The 19,515-nt window shown below is 42.4% G+C and overlaps 1 protein-coding gene across 4 annotated transcripts in view; it reads left to right on the forward strand.

Annotated features, from left to right (window-relative positions):
* Positions 1–3,669: 3,669 nt before the first annotated feature.
* ppargc1b (peroxisome proliferator-activated receptor gamma, coactivator 1 beta) overlaps positions 3,670–19,515 on the forward strand; it is a 100,263-nt gene continuing 84,417 nt past the window's right edge. Inside the window, exons 1-2 of one of the 4 annotated variants that reach the window (XM_086023320.1) lie at positions 3,690–3,798; positions 17,156–17,215. In XM_086023320.1, coding sequence (XP_085879446.1) covers positions 3,718–3,798; positions 17,156–17,215 — 141 coding nt within the window. In that variant the 5' untranslated portion in view covers positions 3,690–3,717. Of the gene's footprint in view, positions 3,799–17,155; positions 17,216–19,515 lie in introns of all 4 variants that reach the window. The other 3 variants (XM_086023324.1, XM_086023323.1, XM_086023325.1) reach the window with 3 other exon arrangements.

Raw genomic sequence — 19,515 nt, forward strand, 5'->3', positions numbered from 1 at the left:
TCCCGGTGCCTCAGCAAATGCAAGCCCCCGTCCCGGTGCATCGGCAGCACCGGGCCCCCTTCCCGGCATCTCAGCAACTACAGGCTCCCATGCCGGCTCCTCTGCACCCGGTACCTCGGCAGTGCCAGGCCCCCTTCCTGGCACCTTGGCAAATACAGGCTCCCATGCCGGCTCCTCTGAATGCCAGGCCCCCTTCCCGGCGCTTCAGCAAATGCAGGCCCCCGTCCCCATCCTTGCTCCTCAGCACCACCAGGCTCTGACTCTGCTCCGGCGGCGCAACCTCTGTGGCTGCCCTTGGATTCTGCTACGGCGGCGCAAGACCTTCGGCTGCCATCTGACTCTGCTCCGGCGGCACAAACTCTGCGGCTGCCCTTCATTTCTGCTACAGCGGCGCAAGGCTTTCTGCTGCCATCTGACACTGCTCCGGCGGCACAACCTCTGCGGCTGCCCTCTGACTCTGTTCCGGCAGTGCAACCTCTGCGGCTGCCCTTGGATTCTGCTACGGCGGTGCAAGGCCTTTGGCTTCCCTCTGAGTCTGGTCCGGCAGTGCAACCTCTGCGGCTTCCCTTGGATTCTGCTACGGCGGCGCAAGGCCTGAGGCTGCCTTCATTCCCTGTGTGTCCCTCTGGTCACCCACCTGACTGGCCCCGTCAAGCACCTCTCGTCTGGCCACTGGATTGGCCCTGCCAAGATTCTCTAGTCTGGCCTCCAGGTCACTCACCAGACTGGTCCTGGCAAGATCCTCTCGTCTGGCCTCCTGGACGCCCACCGGAATGGTTCCGCCAGGAACCTCTTATCTGGCCTTGTCCGATCTGTTGTTGATTTTGGTTTTGATTTAGAATTTAGTTTCATGTTTTCCTCATGATTCTTTTATACGTGTCTGTCTGGTTAGGTTATTGTGTCCACACCTGTGCTCGGTTACCAGATCCCTTGACGTACTCAATCAACTCCCTCTAACAATTTGTGTCTTGTCCAGGTGTTCCTCGTCTCATCTGTTTGTGTTTAATTCCTTGCTTTCCCTCAGTGTTTGTTGGTTAATTGTTTTTGTCACGTTTACCTGCTGTTTGTTTGCTGTTGTGATCAAGTACAACTGGTTTCCTAGTGTTTGTTTAATTTCTTTAATTCTTGTTGTTTTGTACTTAAGTTTATTTGGTGTTTTTGATTTTTTTTTTACTTTGTTTCTTTTGTTATTTTAGATTCTGGGCACCAGGTGGTGCCCCTCGAAGGGGGTGGGAGTACTGTTATGACTGGTTGTTACGTGATGTATCAGTTGCTATGCACTTGCTATGGTCCTTTTATGCTTTGTCCTTTCTGTTGTCATATAGGCCTGAAGTCTTACAGTTTAAAAGTTTGAGTTACTCAGTGACACGTCAGTACAGTACGTCAAACCTGGTTTGATTGAGGATGCAAACTCTCTTCTGGTCCTGATCTCTGTTGTTACTTTCTATTTTTGTTGATAAAGACTTTTTACTCTTCAACTTCTGTGTCATGTCTGCGTATGGGTCCAAATCCTGATCCTCACTTGACAGTCGGCCCCGACCTACGATTGCCGGGAGGGGAGATTCGGGGCTAAAATTGGGCCGATTATCCTGTCCCCGGGCTTTAGTGCGGGGGGCCATTTTTTTTTTTTATTCAATGGCACAATTTACTCTAAATGGATTGTGAAAAAAACAAAATGACTGACTTCCTGTTCATTTCCACGCATTGGTCCTTGAGACTTTCTCAAGCGTTTTGCCATGGCAGACTCGATTGGTGGAATTTGCCCTAAACGGCCTCTTCAAAGCGAAAATGACTACCTTCCTGTTGAATTTGGGGCATCCATTCTTGAGACTTTTGTCCTATCATGATGGACAGGTCCACCCAGTTTTGTGTCCAACTGTCTTATCAATGAATCTGGTATCAGGGGCTGATGTTTTATTTGTCCCCCACCAAAACTTTCCAATGGTTTCCACTCAATGACTTGGGGATGCTGTTTGGTACCCCTAATATACATACATTTTCAACCGGTTACACACAAACGTTTTCAAGGTTTGATTTAATTGTCAAATAATACGAATCAAAATAGATATTACATCAAATAGTATTAATCATATTTCACTTTCGTTGAGGTCTACTCCGCTCACTCTAATTAGTGTCTTAGGGGTGTTTGTTTTCATTTGGGATAGTCTAGTACAGGGGTGCCCATTACTCCGATCGCAATCGACCGGTCATCGCAAAGGTATTGTGGGTAGATCTCCACCCTATCATCCGTCCTCACTACTGTATTTCTACGTTCATGCTACGTTCACACCAACTGCTTTGGGAGCGTTTCTGGCGATGCGTTCGAATTGAAGTCAATGTAGTTCGCGCGGGTGGGCGCGGTTGCGTGCGGGGCGGCGCGAATGATGCGTTTGGAGTGGTGGGACGCGGAGCGAAGCACCGAAAATCTGCCCATTTGCTCCATTCGGCTTATAAAACAAGTCATCTTTTTTGCCATTTCGACTCGCGGCAGCCAATCAACATCGGGCATACTACGTTATACACAGCCACACAGCGTCCTGTTCACTCGGCTGCTTTTTTTTTTTTTTGACAGTTCCTGAACTTTAGGTGAAATGCGCCATCTCGACCAATCAAGTACGACGGATTTGGGCGGCTGAAGCGCAACCTCATTGGTTAACCTTGGTCGCCCATCGGGAGCGCGCAGAGCTTCATTTTGGTGTCTCTTACCGTTTTTTTTTTTTGTGCCATGCAGGGATATAATTGCATCTACCGCTGTGAAATACTGCGGTTATAGTACAACAATAGTCAATACGTGTACGATGGTCCCCTGTGTTGGTTAAAACATTTCTTAGATGAGTTAGCTGACCAACAAACGGCTAACATAGCGCTAACGTACGTGCGGTTCACAGGTGCACTCGGTAGTAATTACGGTGTGTGTGCATTGACTTTATATTCTTTATTTGCGTTATGTAGAAGGTTAAACGTGCACAACGTTGTAATCCCTATGTAATCGCATCACTGCAAAGTACTTGCTCTTAATTGTCGTATAGCGCAGGTGACTGCCATGAGGTGCACTCGACGTGAAATTAACATTAGAATTTAGCTTGGTAAGAAGAAAACCAAATGGGTCAACACCATTCCTCCTTCAGCCTAATTTTATTTATTTATTTTTTAACTCGGAGCACAGTGGCCCATCACCTGGAGTTTCAGGGGAGCAAGTTAAAAATTCTAGGGCCCATGCCGCAAACAGACTTCCATCCATCCATTATCCAAACCATTTATCCTAAAATTGAAAAGAAAAAAAAAGTCACTTTCTAAAATCTTAAGGGGGAAATGCCAACAGAGAATGTAGTCTTGTAGTCCTGCATTACTGGCAGACATAATTTCTACAATAACTACATAAGAGCAGTTGCTATTATTATGATTTGCAGAGTGGAAAATTTGCAGTACAGTACCACTACACTGAAGAAATGGTCTTGAGTCTACTCAATTTTATTTTGTCATTGCAAACAGTACATTGTGCACTATATAAATAAAGATGTACTGTATTGTATTATAGGAAATATGAGTAGTGTAAATGGCTATACGTGCATTTACCTGTAAGTGTGTGTTTGTGTATGTTTGCCAGTGAGCGTGATTCCATTGTAAACAAAAGCGCCCCCGTCGGCCGCAAGCGTCACTGCACCTATCCTTCTTTTACTCTGCCGCCTGGCTTCGCGGCGCTTCATTCACTAGAAGATGGCGGACTGCGCTCCACTATTAGATGAGGAACTCTCGTCCTTCGTCTTCAATTACCTGACAGAGAACCCCGACAGCCAGGTAAGACCTTCGGGTGGTGTGTGTTTGGGACTCGGCTTGGCTTTCCCCTCGGCTTCCTTCTTCGTCTTGGCTCGTCTCCACTTACACCATCACCACCACCGGTGCTCGGAGCGGCGAGAGGCCGCCTTGACAGAGCCCTTCGCCGGTTTGTCAGCAGCAACTCGCCGGCTAGGTGCTCCGCGGTGTCTTGACTTGCGGCGTTCACGTGGAGGAGGATATGTCATCATCTTCGGTTCGGAGGATTCGTGGCGGATAAATGTGTGGTTTTATGCTGTGGGGGTGTGCGTGAGGACGCCGAGGCCCCCCCTCTGCTGCAGCTGGGGGACTGCGGAGCCGCACTTCGGAAACTTTTTGACGCATTCTTCACGGGGGAAGTTAGCTGTCAGTGTACCCGGCGTGAACACGTGGTGGTACCTCCAACGCGTGCACTGAACCCCCGGCGGGTGCCCGCTGAACCCCCGGAAAGACTTTTTAGCGTCACTTTAAGTCATCACAACACACCTATTTGTACATTTGATTGCATATTTTTGTTGTTGAAGGCGCGTTGAGGACGGCGCGTATTGTGTGAAGCTGTTGCGTTGATGGTCCAAGGAGGGACTCTTCTTCCCGTAGACCGCCCGTTGCGCCTCCAAGTCGGGTCAACTGTCACGGTGCTCCGTGGCTGCGGGAGCCTCGCGGTTGTGACGAGACAACATTACTTGGCGTTTATTGGAAGCTTTAGTGGAAGCTGGCACAGTTTTTTTTTTTTTTTGCGTAATGGTTTGCGTAATATATTTTGTTGCAAAACGTACGACTGGCGTTCGTTTTGATTCATGCTATATATTGGCTATATGTGTGTGCACTGTTTCCCTGCCGCAATAAAATCACCTTTTAAGAGGATTTTCATGGTGCGTTTGTGCACCTTGCGGCTAAGCGCAACTTTTCCAAGATGAGACGTGGCACACAAATCCAACCCCGTATGGGATACTGCTGTGCGCCGATGTGTTCCGGAGGCCATCATCTGCGGTTTGGATGTAACACGTTGCGCAGAAACGTGCGGTAGTGAGAAGAAAGGGCGAAGCAAATCTTAAAGCCGGCCTCTTTCGGACGAAGCTGCGGCAGCGGGTGGCATATGACAGGACAGCGCGGCTAGGGATCAAGGCTCTAATCCCTCATCTTGCTCCTGGATGGACGCCGCGCTTCCTAAACACGCACAAACATGCTTACTTAGACCCCTAGTCCCTCCCCACCTCCATCTCATCACTCTCCAGGATGCTCCCCAAACCCATCCAGCCACCTTCCCTGATATAGCCACTGCATCACTGCTGTGTGACATTGGTGCCTGCATCATGTGTTCAGGCAGATTGGCACTTGAAGAAGGTTAAGTGTGGGTTTGTGTGTGCGTGTACATGCAGTGATCTATTTATAAAATGCTGTATTAACCTTTACATTGCATTGGATTGTGACATTGCAACATTCAGCATTTAATCCCCCCTCACACATACACATACTGGTTTATTTAGTGTGACCTTGCTCTTAATATACAGGCCTTGTGACCACATTGTTACGCTCCTGTGAGGAAAAACAAGCGTGACCAGTCCAATGTGTCAACTTCCAAATGAGGTCGACGTGCATGTAATGTTGCAGCAGGCCTCAAAAATGATCCGAAGTATGAATGATTCTGTACAAGCGTGTGTCTGAATTACAGGAATAACAGGTATCTGCTTTGAATCTTATCTTTTGCGTTAATATTTACTCTGGGTTATTAAACGGTGCTCTCTCACTCTCTGTCTCTCTCTGCCACTTTGTGCCTATGTTGCTCGCCCCCCTTGTAATACTAGTCCTCGTGATGTGTTACAGAACCGGGCTGCTGCAGTCATGTGAGTCGTAGTGGAGGAGGGAGGCAGGGAGGGAGGCGTTGACATGACGTAGACGGTGGCGCGCCTCCTCCTCGTCCTCCTCCTCTTTTTCCCTCCAGCATGTGACTCTTCCTCTTCTGTCTCTGGGCTGGCTGGCTGTCATTCCCCCTGTTGCACATTCACACACTTCCTTTTTGTTTTTTTGCCATCTTGAGCTACATTTGTCGCAGGAGGTGAGGTTTCAAAGGGGATATATAATATGGAAAATCGACTAATGTTTGTCCAAAGATAGTTGTGTCTAGAGTGACTGCCCACCATTCAAGTGTGAAATTAAACAACCTAGTACGCTTCGGATAGGGAGCCTCCTGCAAACTGTTGAAATATCCTTTACAATTTTCTGGAAAATAAACAAGGTTTTTCATTATTAATCAACAATACCAACACAAAATATGCGTGTGAGGCGCAGGTGTTTTTTTTGTCCACTTGGGGTCACCTTCCTCACATTCTGCACTGTCGTATCTGTGACTTTGAATGTGTGTGGCTTTTAAAATGCTGGACCTCGTATTGTGTGTGATATGAATGTGTGTACAGCTTGTTGATGTGAGCTCAGGTTAGCGGCTGGTTGTTAACTGGCAAACCATTAGCCAGCTTGTGCGTTGAGTCCTCGGGGGTCAGTTGTGGCTGTGCAGCTAGTATAGCAATGTGGTTGTTACATTTTTTTTGTTGTTTTTTTTGTTACTGTTTTTTTCAATAAAGTGAATGAAAGTGCACTGGCGGCTGTGTGTATCCTTGACCTCCTGTGGGGCGATACAATACATTCTAAGTAGTGGCGGTAGGCTATATTGTAGATGTGCTGATGAGTAAGACGGTTGCCCTTTATCTTTTTTAAGTGTGAAATGCTCCTAAACTTTGGACACTCCACTGTGTTTGACATACTCTTTCCTCTTGGCTCAGTGCCAACATGCCAACTTAGAGTCTGCAGTAGAATTAGTTCAGTAGAGATTTTGTCTTCACTTTTTGTTGTAATCAAATTAGTGGAGTTATTGGAATAATCGTTGCAGCACTGCTGAGAAATAAGGCGTTATACGACTTAGATTTTTTAAAATTCGACACTGTTGTAAGTTGAGTCAATGTCAACTTGTCGCTGATATCACTGATATTTTTTCAGCATAGTACTATAATTTTGGATCCGTCAAAATTAATCGTTTAACTGATAACTAATAGATGATCAAATTAATCAACAATTTTATTAATCACCGCATCATTCGGAGGCATTGTTTAACTTAAAATTGTCCAAATCTTGTGATTTCAGCCTCTCAGCAGTAATAATTACAATACAATACAGTACAATTTTATTTATATAGCGCACTTCATAACAGTCTGATTTCTGCAGTGCAGTAGACTGATTATCTTTTGTTTTTAATCAAAATATAATATTTGTATCTGCTTTTATACTTAGGAAAACAGTGACAGAACCAGTAACTGAATCCTTGTTTTAAAAAAATTGCTGAGTTGCTAAATTGTTGTTTAGGGATTTTTAATTTTTATTTATTTATTTATTTTTTTACTAAACAATACCAAATAGACAACAATATGTTAATTGACAGTAATTGGGGAAGAACTTTTTTTTAATACACTTAAATGCAAAATAAAATGTTTGCTGATTATTCCATTAATCAATGGAATGATCGATAGAATAATCGTTTCTGAAAATATTGGAAAAAGACGGTCCTCTATAATTTAGAAAAATCGCAGGAATTAAGTCAATTTAATTTAGTTAGCGTCAATTCCAAACAAAAGTCATCTAAAGAGACTTTCCACATTGAGCAGATCAAGAACCACACTCCTCATACATTGTCAGTTAGTCATGATAACAGCTGGAACACACAATAGAAATAAACAGAATGACTGGAAATACTCCACAACAAGGTCAGTCACAATGGACACGTTTGTGTTCTTTAATTCATGTGATGGCTCCTCTTGCCAGTTATTCATGCGAACCGCCACCTTGCACTGTAGACATAAAGTCACACAGAGTTACTTCCTGTCCACAAAGACATTTTAAGGTTACTTGTAATTCAAACTCGCGACCATTAAATGAACATCAAGTGACGAGCCATAGATTAGAAATAAGAAAAAAAAACACAGTGGGAGGTCAGAATAATTTGAAAACTTCGGTTAGCCGATGGCGACAAAGGACTTGCACTTTTTAAGATGACCAATCAAGCGCTGCGCAACCTTCATTTGCAAACTCTCAAACCACAAGTTCCAAATGGAAAAGTTAATAAAGCTTAAAGTCATTTCAGTGGAGGCCCCCTGCACTCCCACGCAATGTGAGTCAGCAATATAACCGGTGTGTGTGTATCATGTGACCATCTCAAATGTCAGTCCCTCACTGAGCACATTTATCCTGATGCTGCAGGTGCAACCAGGCACTGTTAAAATTAGGGTGACCAGATCCAAACTCACCAGATGTGGGACAGGGAGTATGCTTGTGGGGGACAATGTGGGACGCAGCTGACACTCGCGACGGACACCAAAAATGCATATGGCACAGTTTGTCAACTGTTCAGTAACATATTATATGATAAACTGCAACAAAATAACAATTATAGATAGACAAATAAAAACACAGAATTGCAGTTGAAATTATCTGCAGTTACAAAAATACAACACAAACTGCTAGTAAAAAGGTAAATATGAGGGACAATTATCAAAAGGAGCTCACAATGCTGTTGTTATCCTTTCGGCTTATCCCTAAAGGCTGAAATTAGTCTCATCATATCTTCAGGTAGATGCACTTTAACAATAGTCACACTCACACAATAGAACCTTGTCAAATCTCAAGTCAACATGTAGAGCATGAAGTGCAGTGACAATTTATTACAGTAACAGAGTTCCCTAAGTTCCCTAAGCAGCAAAATGCACTCGTTTTAGCCATCTCTTGGGGCAGCCATTTTTGTCTTCTGTCGACTGAAAATGACATCACAACTGCTCACAACGACCAATCACGGCTCAGATTCAGAGAACAGGTCAGCCGTGATTGGTCGTTGTTAGCAGCCTCTCACAGTCCCGCACACAGACAGTCACACCCGCCCGAACACCCCAACACACACACACACACACACACACACACACACACACACACACACACACACACACACACACACACACACACACACACAGACCGAGACCCGCCCCCATTATAGCCTCCGCCGTGTGTTATATGCTCTCCTCACACAGACGTTTAATAAAAAACAAGATTTTAGACGCACGTTTGAAAATTGGTGCCTGCCGATCAGACATGCGGGACATCGAGTCAATTTGCGGGACGCATCAAAAATTATTCAAATGCGGGACAGTCCCGCGCAAATCGGGACATATGGTCACCCTAGTTAAAATGCACCTGCATCTTAAAGTCACAGTATTAAATTGAAATAATAATAATTATAGTGTACTATTTTCAATTTTCATTGGAAGGGTCTTCTATGGTCTTAAATGAACTCGATTTCCACCGGGCAGCACAGTCAGTTCAATACATTTAGTTTTGGAAGAATGTAGTTTGATGAATAGCAATTTTTAGCAGCACTCAGCTGGACTGTAGTTAAGTTTGGTGGTTAGCGTTAGAGGATTATGATTAGGTTAGTGCTGATGAGTATTAGGATGTACCATACCAATACTCGATAATTATATAATAATTATATACAAATAACATCTTGCGAATATGACAAAAATGTGTTTTGTTTGTCCAACACACAGTACTGTTCAAAAATACTTTTGAGAGTAAAAACTAGTCATAGTGACATGTTAACATCCAAATGATTGTTTGTATAACAGTCTTGCGACACATTTCTCTTGAATGTATTTTGCAACACAAGGCATTTCAGTTATGCGGTGTCTCAGTTAAAACACTAGTGGCCTATGTAAAAGGAGTACAAGTGGACGGCCTGGTCCATATCCCCTGCCACTAGTGAAAATTGTTGAATAATGGTAATTGCATTAAAAAAATGTACTGTATTTTTATTTATTTTTTTAACCCCAAAATTATTCAGTGAGCAGGGATATACCGCCAATATGAAAAACGAGGGTTGGCTCCCCCACAAAATAAAGTAAAACAAATTTATATTTAAAAAAAAATATCGAAAACAAGTATGCAGGGTTCCACTATTCTTACAGTAGCTAAGAGAGGAGGAAGAATGTTGAGTCTGGTGGATAAACAAGTAGGGCAACAAATGCCATGTCCGTGTGCTAACTACAAAACAAAATGAGTACAAACAAATATAAAACTACTCCTTGCAAAGTGATACATGAAACTTTGACAGGACAACTGAACTGATACTTCATCAAGATATTAGTACGCTGTCGCTTACGTGTGTGTCCACGATTTTGCCATGCTGCAGCAGGTTGGTGATGGGAGCGTGACTGGCTTGGCCGAAATGAAACTGAGCTGATGATGAGGTTGGAGAACGTCTGTGCTTGGCAAAGGCCCGCTGCTGTCCATCCATAGATTTTTGACTGAGTTGACGTGACATCAGATCTCCAGGAGTGATTTTGCCGGCTAAAACATCACACTTGAGTAAGCCTGGTTTGTTCAAAAGCGATCAGGTGGAACGGCAACTGTGTGGGGCCTTCAGCACCAAAGTGTGCAGAGTCATTTGCGCTGGTTAAACTGCTTTGAAAAGTAATCTGACAGCTCTTGCCAGCCTGCATGGGGCACTCGAGTGCTGCTAGCCGCTAGCGCTGGAGTCGAGGCTAAACGCTGGCAACAGAAGCCGTACAATCCAGTGTCAGTGTAATTCGGTCGTTTGTTTTTTCCACCTAGCGATTGAATGTTATTTCAGGACGATGTTGTGTTGTTGACGTCGGTAGCAACAGTTTGTGGCGGCCCAAACACAGTCCGAAAGACGAGTCAAGTCAGCCTTTACGCCGCAACACGCTGCCGGGAACAACTTCAAAATAAAAGCAAACCAAGTCATTGATGTCCTTATATTTGGTACGCTAAGGTTTATTTTGAAATTGGACTCTCAATGCGTTAGAGGCGTGCTACTGTCATGTATAGCAGTAACCATTGTTGCTGCAGTCATCACGCAAATATGTAAATAAGCGAGTACCCAAGTCCGAAAACATGCCTCAAGAAATTTTTTGAACCGAGGTACCTTGATTACTCTCGGACTCGTTTCCGCCCTGATGTATGGCTGGTAAAGTGGTGTTGGTGTGTTAGTATTGGAGCTTGGTTTTTATTCCTTGTGCGTACATTGGTGCCTCTCCAGTGTTGTTTGTATTATTCTCCTTTAAGGTTGGTGTTATTACTAATCCGCTTTTGGGTTGTAGGTTGTGGTTATGTTTAGGGGCCTAGGTTTCATTTTAGAGGTTAAACATTAGTGGGGGTGTTTGAGAAACCTTCATCCTAGGCTCACTGAAGTCCCTAAATTTCCCACACATGTGATTGGCTGTGATTGGCTGTTTGTCTCTATGTGCCCTACGCTTGGCTGACGACCAGTCCATGTCAAACGTGGATTCCTTTTGATGCAAAATGTAGCTTTATTGCTATGCGAAAGAAGCTATTGCGAAGCCCTTTCAGAGCGCTAACGTTCGACGTGGGAGCGCCTGTGTGCTGGGAATACGCTCGCTTCCTCCCAAATCCTCAGAGGTTGGCGCGGCATCCGGCTCGGAGGCACGCCTTCCCCAAAGGAGAGCATCGTGTTTGCGCTCAATAATTCATCAGAGTGCTTACTCAGCTTCTGTTTCGCCTTTCGTGATAATAAAGTTGTGTGCGTTTGATTGATCATCCGTGGTTGCAGCACCAGGTTCGGCTTTGGAAATTTCAGTCCCTGAAGCCCGTTTCATTTATGTGGAGGTTGGTAGGCTAAATCCACAAAAAAGTCAAGGAGCCATGCCTGAAAAGGTACAGGAAGTCTGCAATTTTGCTTTGAAGCAGTCCAACTGATCCTTGCCAGTTTCACATAGCAACAAGAAATTTAATAGCAACATATATCGTGAGAATAACTACCAAAAAGTCTGATGAACCGTGCTCACAATCACACAGGAAGTCTGACATTTTGGTTTGAAGTTGTCATTTTCGGGTCATTTTCGCTGTTTCCAGGTTTGTCCTTGAATGTGAAATTTGGTGGTCACGTCTATCATGAATGCGTACACACCCTCACACACACGCACACACGCACGCCCCCCCCCCCCCACACACACACACATGTATACAGTACATATTATGAAGCTTTCATTTTTTGAGGAAATAACTAAAAATAGCAGCAAATGCTTTGTCAGGTGGACGAATGCAAGAAGACTCTTTGTGCTTTGGGGCGGGTGTGTGTGTGTGTGTGTGTGTTGTGGCTGTACATAATAAGTGCATGCTGACACTGCGCACACCAGTCTGTACCTGCCCATGGCACCTGGTTGCCACAGTGACAAAGCATGCTGGCACCTGCGTGTGTGTGTGTGTCCAATGGGAAATGGAAATTTCCTTCAACCTTTTCTCCATTTTATGTCTGTGCCCTTGAAAGTGTATACGCACGCGCGCACACCCAGATAAAGAAACCATCACAGTTGTGTTGTAACTACAAACCTTAGACTCAAGACCGCCAAAAACTGTTTAGTGGTGAATGTTGTGACATCATCCATCAATCAGGAAGTGGCTAACCCTAACATGAAGTGGCTGAACAAGTGGGTAAAATTCAGCTGTCATTTTTAGTAGTGTTTCAAAAACATGAGCAGCTTGGCTAGCGTGACCCCCTCCTGTGGTGGCATTTATCGAACTTCATTGCATTAACCATTTGATAGTTTATATGTGTTTGCACATTTGTTGATAGTTCAAACTGCTATCTTAGCTTGTTAGCAGCTCAGGTTTACTCTTTTGTATTCAGTGAGCTGATAACTCAGTGGTTATCATTTTAGCTATTAGCATAGCATGCAAACAGATCAGATTTAGGCATTGATTCTTCATTGTTTTAGGTGTTATCACCATCTCTACCACCTTGAGTTCACACTTTCATTGTTATGTTTGTTGGTTTAGAGTTCAGTTAGCCTGTTAGCAGGTCAAGTTTACATTTTCAGTTAGTTAGTTTGTTAGTCTTATGCTTCCTTGTCTTAACTGTTATCTTAGCATGTAGCCGCTTGGATTTAGACATTCACTTTCAGCTAGCCAACAACTCAATGCTCATTGTTTTTAGAAATTGGAAAAACCTGCCCTGCTAACACGCCTACCTAAGAGAGTTGTTTGACTAACTAAAAGAAATTTGTCAACTATGACGTTGGCACGTCTATTAGCAGCTTAACGTGATAGAATCATGGGTGTACATATGCACTGTATGTAATATGTAATTTCAGCGAGGCAACAACTCAAATCAAATGTCCATTGTTTATAGAACACATACTGTATAGGTAGTAGTAAAAAGTGGCATTTCACTTTATCACTTTAAAAGAGCTAATATGCTGCAATAATCAAACCAGTTTCTGTTTCATAAATCAAGGAAATCCAAGAAAATCTTTATAGTTAAATGTAATTGTAATTTTTTTTTGGGGGGGGGGATTTTAAGCACTTAAAAAAAGTCCAACAATTTCAAGTAAAAATAGTTGCAAGAATAACATTGATGTTGGGTTTTCAGGACAAATTTCTCCGTCATTGGTCTTGTTTGTTGCATATTCTGCTACGTGACCCTGTGTATGCCATTACCATGACGGCAGACAGTACTGCTCTAAATGCTAAGTGACTCTTTAGCGGTCCTCCTCGCTTCCTGCATGCGTCTTAGCAGCAGGTTGCTAACTTGACAGAGTGACATAACCCACCCACGCCCCCTTTAATCCCCCTAACCTCGTAGATCCCAAAGTCTTAATCACACACAATAATCCTGCTTGTGGATTACCTCCAGTGGAAACAACAAACTGGTGCATATACTGTACGTTGAACTTGTGCATGTGCGTGTATGTGTTCGTGCATGTGTGTTTCTGTTCGTGTGTGAGATTTTTGCAGCATTTGTGTGTTATAGTGTGTGTACTGTGTATGTATGGTAGCATGTCTCTGTGTGTATGTATACATGTGTGTTTGCATGTGTGTGTTGCTGTGTTCATATTAGCACGTGTGTGAGTTAGTTTATATATATTAGCATTTGTTTGTGTTGCATGTGTGAGCGTTTGTATATGTTAGTGTGTGTGTGTGTGTGTATTAGGCGTGTGCGATAGCATTAAGCTTTACACCACAAGTGTCAAACTCTGGTCCTCGAGGGCCACTAGCCTGAATGTTTTAGATCTTTCCCTCCTGCACCTGATACAAATGGTCAGGAACATCATCAGGCTCCTGCAGAGCTTGCTGATGAGCTGAAGTGATCTAATGAGTGGCCCTCGAGGACCGGAGTTTGATACCTGTGCTTTACATGATCAGGATTTTTGGGGCCGATCGCGAACACTGATTAGCGATTTTAAATAAACCCATTGCTGATCACCGATCCGATCACAAGATGTAGCAAAACAGTTTATCTATTTAAATAACTTGCTTATGTACTGTATATCAGGGGCGGAGCCATTGGTGGGCCTCGGTGTGCACAGGCCCACCCAGATTGACAGACTGCCCACCCAGTGAGAAAAATAAATACTTTTAAATTTTTTGTAAATTATTTAGAATTTTTTTTTTTAATTTGCGTTTCATTGTGTTTTTTATTTTATTGAATATTAAGAATAGTATATAGTTGTGGTTGTCTAAGGAAGATCTGAACTTCATATTACTCCCTTTGTCATTTTATTTAAATATACGATGTGTCGGGACAGGAAGATTGTGCTCAGTGAGAGAAATGTTCAGGCCCACCTTGATTTTTTTCCAGGCCAACCCAGTAGCCACGTTCTGGCTCCGCCACTGCTGTATATACAGTGGAACCTTGGGTTATGAACTTAATTTGTTTGTGGCCTCCATTTGTAACCCAAAATATTTGTAAATCAAAGTAATGTTTCCCATTGAAATGAATGGAAATGTGACGAGCCCATTGTCACCCCAAACATACTTAGTATCTTTTGTGTTATAGTGTGGTTAAAAATAACAATAGCGTAGGGGTGGGCGATATGACGATATTAGATCGTTAAGCGGTTTAACGTGTTCATGATCTCATAAAGCCGAAAGATCGTTTGATCGTCTACATGGCACATTCTAAACAGTTTAGCTCTCTGTAGGCGCAAAGCCGCTGACGCGTATACCCGACCAACCAATCACACCACACACAGTGCACCGTACGTGACACTCCCCACCTCCCTGTTTGTTTGTATAAAGCGGGGACCTATAGCGAAAAGTCACCACGAAGCAGAGTTGGCCCCAAAAAGAAACTCCATATCCACAGTGTCGATTTGGTTTGGCTTTTCCTCGGAGGAGAAAGTGCAAACCAGTTATTTGTAAAGTTTGCAGAGACTCGGTTCGGACGTCAGCGCCGACAGCCAAAGCAAACGGAGATCAGACGCATGGTAGCCAGAGGCAGCCGCTAGCTGCAAGCTAACGCAACCCACGGTAACACAGTCATTTAACGAGCACTCTATATGAGAAAACAAGCAAGGAGTGTGAAGAAGTAACTGAGGCAGTGACTTATTACCTTGCTGAAGACATGATTCCCATGAAAACAGTGGAAAACGAGGGCTTTAAAAGACTCTTCAAAGTACTAGACCTGCGTTACGAGCTGTGTTTTTATGTTTACATTATGTTAACTTTTTACATTCACTGCACATTTTGATAAAAATTGTCACTATTCAAATTAAAACCTGTTCAGAAAGCTTAGCTGACTTAAAGTCATTTTATTCCTTTTAGAGTTTTATACACACTTTAAATATGTTTTGTATGTTTAACATGAGGAAAATGGTCAGAAATGTGCAAATTAGTCTTAAAAAAATATGTTAAAAAAGAATCATGATAAAATCGTGATCGGGATTTTGTTTTTAAAAAATCGTGATATATTTTTTCCATATCGCCCACCCCTACAATAGCGTAGTATGTAAATGAGTGAAAACACACTATTATAAAGAAACAACACAATAAATATACAAGGTAACTGTTTATTGTTCAATAACTTTAACTAAGGAGGATAGGAAAGGGGAGGAGGACTGCAGCCCTTCATTGAAGAGGAAGGAGTCTTCTTCCATAAGAAATTCTGATTTGTGGTTTTTCATTTATTTTCTAATTCATTGGTTGAATTTGACACAACTAAACCTAGGAAAACTTGTTTTTTTCTGTTCAGGAAAAAAAAAAATCAAAAAGTGTGACTTTTTAGTCATAAAAGATGAATTGTCCTATTGGCCAATTTTCTGTACATTTGTTTTGTAAATTTATATCATTTTTTCATTGCCTCATTCACAATTTCTCAAGGGAGCACCTTCTAATTTTTGTCAGTCTAATAAAGGGCAAAAAACATGAACGACAAAGATGCAGTAGCCTACTCTACTTGGATTATGGGACTCACCAAGCCAATAATGGCTACACAACGAGAAAAGAAGCACAGCACAGATTTTCCCCCTCAACTCTGACAAGTACTTTCTAACACTGTTACAGTCTCCTCTTCTTAGGCGCCATTCTGGGGCTCCGGACAAAGATGGTAGTAGGACCAAAGTGGCGCCTCACTTGAAATTTTAGAGGCCCGAGCAGAAAATGTTGGGATGCACATGAATTACAAATTGCCTATTAGATTTGTAATAGGATGATCGAGAATTAAGAGGCGGAACCTGGGTCTACATGCGCACCAGCTTTCCGTTCACAAGTTTGTGAGTGTGTTGATCTCTTGTGACGTGCTTTGCTTGTTGGCCGCGTCAGGGCGAGCTCCAGTCAAAACACTGGCATCTTGTCAAGAGAGAGAGCAAAGGATCGAGAGTAACACTGTTTACGCCTGCGGCAGTCTCGCTTATTTTTTCTTCTTTTCTTTTATTGTTATTGCTGCGAAAATGAACACGAGCAATGAAGTGAGTGGTCTGCCTTAAGTGGGAGACACCAGGGAGATTTTAAGCTGTAACACAGCTGCAGGGAGAATCCAATTATTAGCAGCAGTAGCAATAAGGGACATTTTAAGCACAGACGACAAGGAGGAACGTCACTGGCAATAAAATACACTTAATAGAAACGGAAGCCTTGATGACTGTCATCCTAATTACGAGCTGCTCTCACGTGTCAGAAATATGTTAAATTCCATTTTCCGTGTTCATCATTTCATTTCTCCCACCTGTGGATAAATATTCTTGGGCCGAATTTTTGCCCCAGTATGTCCCTGGCTCAGTCAGACTTGTGCAATCCGCCTCTCGCCTCCTTTGGAAGTCTGCGTTTTGTGTGTGTTAAAAAAAGACATTTCCCTGGTGGAGGTCGCCAGCTTTCAAAGAAATAGGACAGCCAGCATGGAGGCTTGCAGCAAGCCTCTCTGGTGCTTCCTTTCACCGCCCTTGGATAACACTGAATCCACGTTACCTTTAACCGTCTGGCTGCAATACTAATACAGTTAATGTGTGTGTGTGTGTGTGTGTGCGCGCGTGGGTGTGCGTGCGTGTACATGTAGGTGTGCGACACTATCAATGTGACAAAGAGGGCCTGTAATGAATACACATGGCAGGAAAAGGTAAGAAACAGACACTCATGTCAACTTTGATTAGAGCAAGAATTTACTGTGCATGCTTAGCTTTTTTGCTGTTGACGTTTTAAAGACCTATGCACGCATACTGTAAATAAAGTTGCGTGAAATGATTGTCAAGTGGTCGCGTCGCCACGTTTCCTAGCTTGTTACCAAAGTGAGCTGTTGTTAATAACTGTGCTTAACTACTTTTTACCCTGAAATGCCATGAATATTATAAAATGAGAGGAGACAAATTTAAAATATTTAAACTACAAGAAAACTGTGCAAAAATGAAATAAAAAAATAATGAAATGAATGAAAATAAAAATGAAAAGAAAAACGTTTTTAATGAAGAAAAAAAACTAAAAATGAAATGAATAAATTAGTTATAAAAACAAATGCAGAAAAGAAAAAACAATGTATAGTAATAATAAATAAAAAAATATATTTAAAATAAAAAATAAAAAAAAGAATTTAAAATTAGGGATGCTCCGATCGATCGGGCACCGATAATGATCGGCCAATTTGAAAAAAAATGACGTGATCGGCACATTCGATCAAAGCCTTTTATTGCCGATCAAAGAATCCGATCACCCGCAGCTCGTGCGTTGACTATGGTGAGTTTAGGAGGCTCACTGCATTGAAGCAGCAGCAACAATGAAACGGCAGCTAACGCAGCCCATGCTGACCAACTCAAACCCATATCAGCGCGACGGGCAAAAGGCAACGCAAATAACCAGGAAAATAGTAACATTTATCGGACTTGATAAACAACCATTCTCGGTGGTGGAAGACACCGGATTCCGCCGTCTGCTCGCCAACTTCGAGCCTCGCTAGCTACACGATACCGGGACGCAAATACTTCACAGACGTAGCTATTTTACTTTTTGCATAGTTAAGTCTTTTGAGACTGCTGATTCTTTTGATCTGTAAAAAAATGTGTTACTATAAGCTGGTTTTTCAGTTATCTTTGCGACTGAGTAATTGTTGTATTGTGCCAGCAACCGTTTTGTATTTCTTCATGCTTTTGAAAATATATATAGGTTTTGGTCAAAATTACGGCAATAATATGGCTGTTTTTTTTTCCAGATGATATTGCATAATAGCAGTCACCATAAATAAATGGAAAAATATACCGGTATTCCATGTGATCGGAATCGGTATCGGTATTGGCCGATCTCACTCATCCATGATCGGTATCGGTGTCTTAAAACCTTATCGGAACATCCCTATTTAAAATCTATAATAAAGAACACAATGAAATGAAAATAATTAAAAATGGAAATAAACAAATGAGAATAAAAATAAATAGGTAAAAGAAAAAAATTATTAAAAATAGAAATTATAAATCAAAGTAAAAGAAAATAAACTAAATGAAATGCAATAAATAAAATAAAAATATAAAAACAATGCCAATACAAATAAATAAGAATACAAATAAGTAAAAAAGAAATGTTTTTAAATGAAAAAAATGTAAAAGTAAACAACACAACAAATAGGACAACTCATAAGGTAAAGAAAATGTACAAAATCAAATAAAAATAAGGGAAGCAAAATAAGAATAAAATGAAAACAATTTAATTAAAAAACTAAAAATGACAAAGAAAATGTACTTCCAATAAAATCAAAGAAAAACTCAAAAGAAAATTGATAATAAAAGTTGTCAAGCAATATTAATAAGCATTAAGAAGAAAAATTTAAAGTATTATTAAAATGTACACCTAAAAAAAAAAAGAGACAGAGAGAAAACAAAATAGTAAACTAAAAACACAAAAAGTAGTGTGTGGAAGATCTTGAAGCATGCTCGACACTCCACTGGAGAGCTCCAGTAACACTTCTAAGATTTGCATTATGCTTCAAGTGCAGTTTATGACACCAGGAACTCTGACCAACACCCCCCCAACACCCCACTCACTCCTCCACCGATCTGCCAAGATTAGTGTTGAACATAACCCCAGTGCTACTTCAAACATATCAGTTCAGTGCGGCCGGCGTTGCAATTAGCCACGATGGCTAATAAATGTCCCTGCGATTGGCTGGCAACCAGTTCAGGGTGTACCCGGCCTACTGCCTGATGACAGCTGGGATAAGCTCCAGCACGCCCGCGACCCTTGTGAGGATAAGCGGTATAGATAATGGTTGGATGGATAGATGGGCTAATAAATGGCAGCAGTGCGCCGACTAAGCCTCGGCCGGCCTGCTTTCGGAAAGCGGGCCAAAGGTCACTGGGCTGCAGTGCTGTGGGACATGCCGCAGACCAAATTCAAGAGGAGAGGAGATGTGATGGAGTTATATCAGTGAAACAC

This window comes from Filicampus tigris, chromosome 2, assembly GCF_054856515.1.
Source record: "Filicampus tigris isolate MCC_2025a chromosome 2, RoL_Ftig_1.0, whole genome shotgun sequence".
Taxonomy (NCBI): Eukaryota; Metazoa; Chordata; class Actinopteri; order Syngnathiformes; family Syngnathidae; genus Filicampus; species Filicampus tigris.